At 43.2% G+C, this 9,911-nt stretch overlaps 1 protein-coding gene across 1 annotated transcript in view; it reads left to right on the top strand.

Annotated features, from left to right (window-relative positions):
- The first annotated feature begins 3,074 nt into the window (after nucleotides 1-3,074).
- The window catches only part of LOC115194216 (B-cell scaffold protein with ankyrin repeats), a 31,546-nt gene continuing 24,709 nt past the window's right edge, over nucleotides 3,075-9,911 (top strand). The window contains exons 1-2 of the mRNA XM_029753700.1: nucleotides 3,075-3,209; nucleotides 3,883-4,278. Of these exons, the coding sequence (XP_029609560.1) occupies nucleotides 3,200-3,209; nucleotides 3,883-4,278 (406 nt within the window). The 5' untranslated portion in view covers nucleotides 3,075-3,199. The remainder of the gene's footprint in view (nucleotides 3,210-3,882; nucleotides 4,279-9,911) is intronic.

Raw genomic sequence — 9,911 nt, 5'->3', positions numbered from 1 at the left:
CCTAGCCTGCAGTTGGTAAAACACGCCCCCATATATATTTGCTCTTCTATTGGTGGCAGAGACTAGACCTCTGTGTTCATATTCCTCTTTGCCGACGGACTAGTTTTGTTTCAGTCTTTGTATGTCTAACATGTTTTTATAGGTTATATGTGCAGTGTTGTAACACATCAGTTCCCTCTTCTGTATGTTGCAACATTGTAACATCAGTCATGGGTGGCGTTGGCCTGCAACTCCAGAGTCGTGCGCTGGATCCTACCATTTCTGCTTAATCTCAGTCTCTAAACTTCACTCAATCTCTCTTGAAGGGTTTAGAGTTGTCCTCATGCAAAATGTCATGCAATTTAGATGGCCAAAGATTCACTGTTTTGAGTGAGCACCACGAGGCTAGAGAGTAGTTGAATTCGATTTCCACATCATGGCGCACAGGGTGAATCAACAGGCCTATATATTCTTTAACTTCACGTTGGTGCATGCATTCAGCATAACCGCTTCACAACACTGTTAGTGAGGTTGTAAAGGGTAGGTTGTAAGTAGTTAATAGACAGTTCAGCTTTTTGGATTTATAACTAAGTTAAGAGACAGTTCAATTCAGTTGTTATTACAGCACCACCATGTGGACATTTAATAAAGACATTCTAATAGAGGAAAAGTACACTAACCCCAACCAGTTTACAGTTTGGTGACTGACTGGCTCAATCCCAAATCCACATACCAGTCCTATCTTTGCCCTACTCACTTGTGGAAGTTTGGAAGGATTTAACAGTGTATACCAATTGCTTATACGAATCAAATGATCTCCATAATTGAATAGCAGTCAATTTGTGTTCAATTTGGGATTGATCTGGTTATACCATGTTAAAATTGTAGTCACTTTAAAGGCACAAAAATAGTAATCCCACCAATTACAATAGGGTTCCAGCATTGGATCCCTATAGCGAAAGTTTTTATTCTTTATGTGGAATAGAAATTATCAATCCACCCAGGGACGTCATGCATCCCAAAAACCTGAGCAGGCACAAAGTACGTGAGGATGGCTGGTGGGGTTTTTGGAGAGTTTAGCATTTTTCAAACACCTGAAACAGCTTTTTCCTTCAACCTAGAGCCATAATCACAATTCTATCTTAAGAATCGGTTTATTGGTCGGCATATTTAAGCATACCTCTTGAGCTGTATGTATCCTCCTGGCTGGTGATCATTTTTTTAAAGAAACTAAATACGCTTCTCTGCAGCTCTGCTAAAATCTGGGTAAAAGATTGAAAGGAATGTGAGTCTTATTCAGTACATTTAGAAATTGCTTGCTTTTCTACAGTATACCAATTTTGCCAGCAGTCATGCCAGCTAAGATAGTTAGACAAGCTAGCTACTCTAACTTGATAGCCTGAAATGGCTTCTTGGTAAAAATAATAATAGATGTATTCGATCATCTCAAAGACGCTTAAAACAGAAAATAAAATACATGTAGTTCTTGGGCTGGACAATAGTCTTCGACAGAGTCTGGGGCATGCGTCCAGGTCACATCCTACTCCAGTGGGCTGCACATAGTCCAAACATACAGTCTCCTGAAAGTCAGCCAAGAGCCTCCACTCTCAGCACTCTCCTCCTCCACACTGTTCTCAGCTTCTCTGATGTCCTGAAGCAGGCTTGGGTAATGGGGAATCAGTGGTCTCATTCACAGTGTGTGTGTGTGTGTGGGGGGGGGGGGGGGGGGGTCAGTAAGACAGGTCCGGATCATCAGGCCAACCACCTGTGGGAAGCCGGCGTCTGCTAGATCTCAGTCTGGCGCCAGAGGCTCACTACCCATCAATTATTGAGATAATACACCTTGGAGTGAGAGATCCAGTCAAAACTACAACAACCCTTTGTGATGTCCAAGCCTGTGTCATCTTCAGTTTCAAATAAAAACAAAGGCTGGCTCACTAGCCTCGCTGTCTTGACAAAAATAACTAACTTGCTGGTCCTAAACTAACAAAATAAAATGTTGATAAAAACATTTTTATATAAAAAAAAAACACATAAAACAATAAAATATTTACACATTTAAAGGAGCTCCCTGCCTAGGAGACCTCACGGCGCCATGGCAACTGGTAGCTAGTTGTGACTTTGGGAGATATATATTTTTAAACAGGACAAATCTGAGGGGTCATATGCCCCTGTGAACCCTATGGGCATGAATCACCCAATTCATGTTAATGTGACAATGTAGGAACCGTAGTTTTGGTCTGTGTTTCCCAGGGAACTCTAATTAGTAGTGAACATGTGAAAAGGTCTAAAAGCACCCCTTAGACCAGCTGTGACCAGAAGTGACTTTTTGCAGCAAGTTAGGAAAGTTCATGTAGCAGGTTAGGAAAAGGGTTAGGGTTAGCTAAAATTCTCTCCTAACCTGCTATGAAAAGTTACTTATGGTCGTAGTTGCACGCAATCTAGTCAAAACCCCTGAAACCTGTGCAGGTGATAGCTTAGTCGCATTGTGTAGAGGTTGTACTGCTCTGTTGTTGTGCCAGTATTTCTTTGAAGGAAACCATTTTCCTCCCCATTTTTAAATTTTTTATTTCACCTTTATTTAACCGGGTAGGCTAGTTGAGAACAAGTTCTCATTATTTTGAGAACCATGCAGTCTGTTTGGGAAGAAAGGTTTGTGCCATGGTCGATTGTACTTATCAGTATTTGTTTAAGTTTGACAATGTTCATTATGTTTATTGTTAGATAGTAATGTCACTGTAATGATGTTTTGTTTTGCAGTTGGTTTCATGTGTTTAGAGGCTTTGATGGCTTTGGGGTCCAAGTTAATCTGTTTCAAACTAGCAAATCTAAACCTGGAGCCTTTAAAAACTTTGCTATCTTTTTTTTATTTCTGCCTCTGAAGTTTCTCTATAAATGAGTCTATAAGTTACATTTAGTATTTTTTTTGTCTTTGCTTGTTAATTATTCTTATTATTCTTATATTCTTATCAAGGGTACAGTTTATTTTATTTTATATTATGCTCCTTCCTCCGTAGATCAGGTAAAGGCTAGACACTTGTCCTTAAGGTCATCTGGAATTACAGCCACCATGTACTGCCCCAACTCTCTGTCTGATCTTGACAAGCAGGAAGGTCCCTGCCCTTATCAGACCAATTGCATACAATAGAGCCAGTGTGTGGCATGTTGTTTTTCTTTGTCACAGCGGAGAGAAGGACTCTTACACAGACAGAGGTGAAAAATGAGCTCAGGTGAGTAGCCTAGACCTTCTGAACTTTTTGATCAATTCTTAGACTTTTGTGTCTCTTGTGCTTCTATGCAATTACATTTGAGTTTTTCGTGATATTGCTTTTGGAATATTGTTATTTGATACTTCACAGCTGTAGTTGTGCATTATGACGTTGAAGAATCTGCTACTCTGTTAGCATTATGATGTTGAAGAATCACTTATTATTATAGTGCTTCTCTTACGACCAAGGAAATGTTTAAGAATAACTATGATGACTTAATTCAAAGTATATTCAACCACACCAATGTCCATATCAAACTTGTGAAGAGATTACTATCATTTCATATACATAATTAAAAGTTTGCAATTTCGTAGTCAGTCTACCAGATGCTACATTCAATCAGTTCAACAATATCATGACTCTTACTTACCTGATTAGTTTAATGCAAAATGTGTTAGTAATATTCTAGTCATATTATTTAGCAGCAACATTTAGTCAAATAACTTGTATGTATCAAGGGAGATGGAGCCCCGTAAAGCATAAGGTCATGTTTTTCATAGAGAGACTGATTTGAACATGGATGGATAAAACACATTTACAACATATTACATATTGGTTTGACTTGCAATATGAGGCTTTTATTAGTGGCATTGCACCTGTGAAAATCTCCCTTATTTCCATCATCCTCTTTTAGCCGAGGACCTGCTCATCATCTATGAGACGGAGGCAGAGCAGTGGGCTGTATACCTGCGCTCTATCTTCGCCGGGCCCGTCCAGGAGGGAGGGATCTGTTGCTACGACATCGCCACAGTGACCAGCCGGCGGGAGGACTTTCTGCGACTGGGCCAGTACAAGGTCAAGCTGTTAATCCTGTCCAGGGGAATGCTAGAAGGCCTGTGCCAGCTCCGCCGCTTCTTCCTGGCCCGGGTGCTGAACCCTGCGGCCCACGTGGTGGTGCTTCTGTGTGGGGTGGACAGCCTGGCTCCCCTCCTGGAGGTGGTGCCCCTCAAGGGGGACGAGTGTCTGCAGATATCCAGCGAGCAAGACGCCGATGAGTACCTGTCGGCTGTGACCGATATTGTGCAGAGAGGTACAGGGGAAGGGAAGGGCAGAGAGAGGGATCGTGGGAGGTTGGGTGCAGTGTAGCGGGTCAGCAAAATAGTTATTTTATGCTTATTCAATAATGAATTATACAATAATAATTGTATTCATTCCTGAGGCAACAAGTGGGAGGTAGGTGTGTGGATCAGAAAACCAGTCAGTCAGTATCTGGTGTTACCACTATTTGCCTCATGCAGCGCGACACATCTCCTTCGCATGAAGTTGATCAGGCTGTTGATTGTAGTCTGTGGAATGTTGTCCCACTCCTCTTCAACGGCTGTGCGAAGTTGCTGAATATTGGCGGGCTCTGGAGCGTACACATCGATCCAGAGCATCCCAAACATGCTCAATGGGTGACATTTCTGGTGAGTATGCAGGCCATGGAAGAACTGGGACATTTTTGAGGAATTGTGTACAGAACCTTGCGACATGGGGCCGTGCAATATCATGCTGAAACATTAGGTGATGGCGGTGGATGAATGGTATGGCAATGGGTCTCAGGATCTCATCACAGTATATCTGTGCATTCAAATTTCCATCACTAAAATGCAATTGTGTTCGTTGTCCATAGTTTATGCCTGCCCATACCATAACTCCAGTGCCACCATGGGGCACTCTGTACACAACGTTGAGATCAGAAAACCTCTCGCCCACATGACGCCATACACGTGGTCTGCGGTTGTGAGGCCGGGTCGGATGTACTGCCAAATTCTCTAAAACGATGTTGGAGGCAGGTTATGGTAGAGAAAATAACATTCAATTCTCTGGCAACAGCTCTGGTGGACATTCCTGTAGTCAGCATGCCAATTGCTTATGTTGTGTGACAAAGCTGCACATTTTAGAGTGGCCTTTTATTGTCCCCAACAGAAGGTGCACCTGTGTCATGATCATGATGTTTAATCAGATTCTTGATATGCCACACCTGTCAGGTGGATGTATTATCTTGGCAAAGGGGAAATGCTCACTCATAAGGCTGTAAACAAATTTTAGAGAAGCTTTTTGTGCTTATGCAAAATTTCTGGGATATTTTATTTCAGCTCATGAAACATGGGTACAACACTTTACCTGTTGCGTTTTCTGTTTTTGTTCAGTGTTTTCATCTATACTTTTCGTGGCTGTTTATTTACCGCCACAGACAGATGCTGGCACTAAGACCGCACTCAGTCAGCTGTATAAGGAAATAAGCAAACAGGAAACCACTCACCCAGAGGCGGCACTCCCAGTGGCCAGAGACTTTAATGCAGGGAAACTTAAATCAGTTCTATCAACATGTTAAATGTGCAACCAGAGGGAAAGAAATTCTAGATCACCTGTACTCCACACACAGAGACGCGTACAAAGCTCTCCCTCACCCTCTATTTGGTAAATCCGACCACAACTCTATCCTCCTGATTCCTGCTTACAAGCAAAAATTAAAGCAGAAACCACCAGTGACTCGGTCTATAAAAAAGTGGTCAGATGAAGCAGATGCTAAACTACAGGACTGTTTTGCTATCACAGACTGGAATATGTTCCGGGATTCTTCCGATGGCATTGAGGAGTACACCACATCAGTCACTGGCTTTATCAATAAGTGCATCGAGGACATCATCCCCACAGTGACTGTGTGTACATACCCCAACCAGAAGCCATGGATTACAGGCAACATTCACACTGAGCTAAAGGGTAGAGCTGCCGCTTTCAAGGTGCGGGACTCTAACCCGGAGGCTTATAAGAAATCCTGCTTTGCCCTCCAACGAACCATCAAACAGGCAAAGCACCAATACAGGGCTAAGATTGAATCGTACTACACCGGCTCCGACGCTCGTCTTATGTGGCAGGACTTGCAAACTATTACAGACTACAAAGGGAAGCACAGCCACGAACTGCCCAGTGACACAAGCCTACCATACGAGGTAAATCACTTCTATGCTCGCTTCGAGGCAAGCAACACTGCGGCATGCATGAGAGCATCAGCTGTTCCGGACGACTGTGTGATCACACTCTCCGTAGCAAATGTGAGAAACACCTTTAAACAGGTCAACATTCACAAGGCCGAGGGGCCAGACGGATTACCAGGACGTGTGCTCCGGGCATGTGCTGACCAACTGGGAGGTGTCTTCACTGACATTTTCAATATGTCCCTGATTGAGTCCGTAATACCAACATGTTTCAAGCAGACCACCATAGTTCATGTGCCCAAAAACACTAAGGCAACCTGCCTAAATGACTACAGACCCATAGCACTCACATCCGTAGCCATGAAGTGCTTTGAAAGGCTGGTAAATGGCTCACATTAACACCATTATCCCAGAAACCCTAGACCCACTCCAATTTGCATATCGCCCAAACAGATCCACAGATGATGCAATCTATTGCACTCCACACTGCCCTTTCCCACCTGGACAAAAGGAACACCTACGTGAGAATGCTATTCATTGACTACAGCTCAGCATTCAACACCACAGTACCCTCAAAGCTCGTCACTAAGATAAGGATCCTGGGACTAAACACCTCCCTCTGCAACTGGATCCTGGACTTCCTGACGGGCCACCCCCAGGTGGTGAGGGTAGCAACACATCTGCCACACTGATCCTCAACACTGGATCCCCTCATGGGTGCGTGCTCAGTCCCCTTTTGTACTCCCTGTTCACCCACGACTACGTGGCCAGGCAGACGACACAACAGTGGTAGGCATGATCACCAACAATGATGAGACAGCCTATAGGGAGGCGGTCAGAGACCTGGCCGGGTGGTGCCAGAATAACAACCTCTCCCTCAATGTAACCAAGACTAAGGAGTTGATTGTGGACTACAGGAAAAGGAGGACCGAGCACACCCCCATTTTCATCGACGGGGCTGTAGTGGAGCAGGTTGTGAGCTTCAAGTTCCTTGGTGTCCACATCACCAACAAACTAGAATGGTCCAAACAATCCAAGACCGTCGTGAAGAGGGCACGACAAAGCCTATTCCCCTCAGGAAACTAAAAAGATTTGGCATGTGTCCTCAGATCCTCAAAAGGTTCTACAGCTGCAACATCGAGAGCATCCTGACTGGTTGCATCACTGCCTGGTACGGCAACTGCTCAGCCTCCGACCGCAAGGCACTACAGAGGGTAGTGCGTACGGCCCAGTACATCACTGGAGCTAAGCTGCCTGCAATCCAGGACCTCCGCAACAGGCGGTGTCAGAGGAAGGCCCAAAACATTGTCAAAGAACTCAGCCACCCCAGTCATAGGCTGTTCTCTCTACTACCGCATGGCAAGCGGTACCAGAGTCTAGGATCAAAAGGCTTCTCCACAGCTTTTACCCCCAAGCTATAAGTCTCCTGAACAGGTAATCAAATGGCTACCCAGGCTATTTGCATTGTGTGTGTGTGTGTCAACCCCCCCCCCCCTCGCTACTGTTATAGCCTCGTTATTGTTCACTGTCTTTTTACTGTTGCTTTTATTTCTTATCTATTGTTGACCTAATACCTATTTTCTGCTTAAAAATGTAACTGTTCATTATGGCCTGTAAGTAAGCATTTCACTGTAAGGTCTACACATTTTGTATTCGACGCACGTGACAAATAAACTTTGATTTGATTTTAAATCCAACACATGATCATGATATACAAGTGAATGTAAAAGTCATAGTTCTGTAACGTAATAACTGAAATTAACCAAATAGAGAAGCATTTAATGATCATTCCCATTGCCTACTAGGGGACTTGATTGCTTCCGGACATGGCTGCGAGGTGAAAAGTTGTGGCTACCTACAGTTGAAGTCGGAAGTTTACATACACTTAGGTTGGAGTCATTAAAACTCGTTTTTTAACCACTCCACAAATTTCTTGTTAACAAACTATAGTTTTGGCAAGTCGGTTAGGACATCTACTTTGTGCATGACACAAGTAATTTTTCCAACAATTGTTCACAGACAGATTATTTCACTTATAATTCACTGTATCACAATTCCAGTGGGTCAGAAGTTTGCATACACTAAGTTGACTGTGCCTTTAAACAGCTTGGAAAATTACAGAAAATGATGTCATGACTTTAGAAGCTTCTGATAGGCTAATTGACATAATTTGAGTCAATTGGAGATGTACTTGTGGATGTATTTCAAGGCCTACCTTCAAACTCAGTGCCTCTTTGCTTGACATCATGGGAAAATCAAAAGAAATCAGCCCCCCAAAAAATTGTAGACCTCCACAAGTCAGGTTCATCCTTGGGAGCAATTTCCAAATGCCTGAAGGTACCACGTTCATCTGTACAAACAATAGTACGCAAGTATAAACCCCATGGGACCACGCAGCCGTCATACCGCTCAGGAAGAAGACATGTTCTGTCTCCTAGAGATTAACGTAATTTGGTGCACTTCACAAAATAGATGCCATTATGAGGGAGGAAAATTATGTTGATGTATTGAAGCAACATCTCAAGACACCAGTCAGGAAGTTAAAGCTTGGTCGCAAATGGGTCTTCCAAATTGACAATGACCCCAAGCATACTTCCAAAGTAGTGGCACAATGGCTTAAGGACAACAAAGTCAAGGTATTGGAGTGGCCATCACAAAACCCTGACCTCAAGCCTATAGAAAATGTGTGGGCGAGCAAGGAGGCCTACAAACCTGACTCAGTTACACCATCTCTGTCTGGAGGAATGGGCCAAAATTCACCCAACTTATTGTGGGAAGCTTGTGGAAGGCCACCTGAAACATTTGACCCAAGTTAAACAATTTAAAGGCAATGCTACCAAATAGTAATTTATTTTACCTTTATTTAACTAGGCAAGCCAGTTAAGAACAAATTCTTAGTTACAATGACGGCCTACCGGGGAGCAGTGGGTTAACTGCCTTGTTCAGGGGCAGAACGACAGATTTTTCCCTAGTCAGCTCTGGGATTTTTGTATTTATTTTTATTGAATATCAAAAACATACAATATACCTACAGTGAAGCTGCTCAACAACTACATCATACCAGTCATCCAACAGATTCCCATTCAGAGCGACACACAGAAGCAGCCAGGGTCAATGCCCTGCTCAAGGGCACGTTGACAGAGCCCGAACCCTCCAAGATCCCCCCCACAGTTCCCCAATAGCTATCCCTCAACCATTCAAGACCCCTCCCAGAGTCCCAACCAAGAAAAATAAAATGCTATTAATTCCATTCCCCACCCTCAAGAACCCCCCCAATGCACCAACAACCAAGAGAATGAACTAAAGAGAAAAAAGAAAAAGAGAGAAGAAAACAGCAAACAACAATGCAAAAAATAAATACAAAATAAATAAACAAAGCCAAAATAATTTTTAACAAAGGACATCAAGGACATCTAAAATCATAACAGCAATGCCAACTGCCCATCTTGGTGTGGCGTTGGGCCTTTGTCCCACACCTGGAAAATGATTTTGGCTCAAGTGTCTCACTTTTGTCCATAAATCATGAGATTCAAATATCCCAAGCAACCGTGAACATCTACATTTCCGAGTTGCTTTAAAATCTACATTTGAGTTTTACAGTAGTTTCCAAAGATTATCCAGAACTGGCTGTGCGTGTCACAGCAGGATGAGAGTAAGTAGGGTATATTTGGATTTGCATAAAGAGAGATAATGGCCACTGGTGATGAAAGAGGAAAGGGAGAATTTGAATGATGAGACACAC

This window comes from Salmo trutta, chromosome 5 (assembly GCF_901001165.1).
Source record: "Salmo trutta chromosome 5, fSalTru1.1, whole genome shotgun sequence".
In the NCBI taxonomy this organism is placed as follows: Eukaryota; Metazoa; Chordata; class Actinopteri; order Salmoniformes; family Salmonidae; genus Salmo; species Salmo trutta.
The sequence above is the reverse complement of the archived record's forward strand: the minus strand, read 5'-3'. Positions and strand labels throughout refer to the sequence as shown.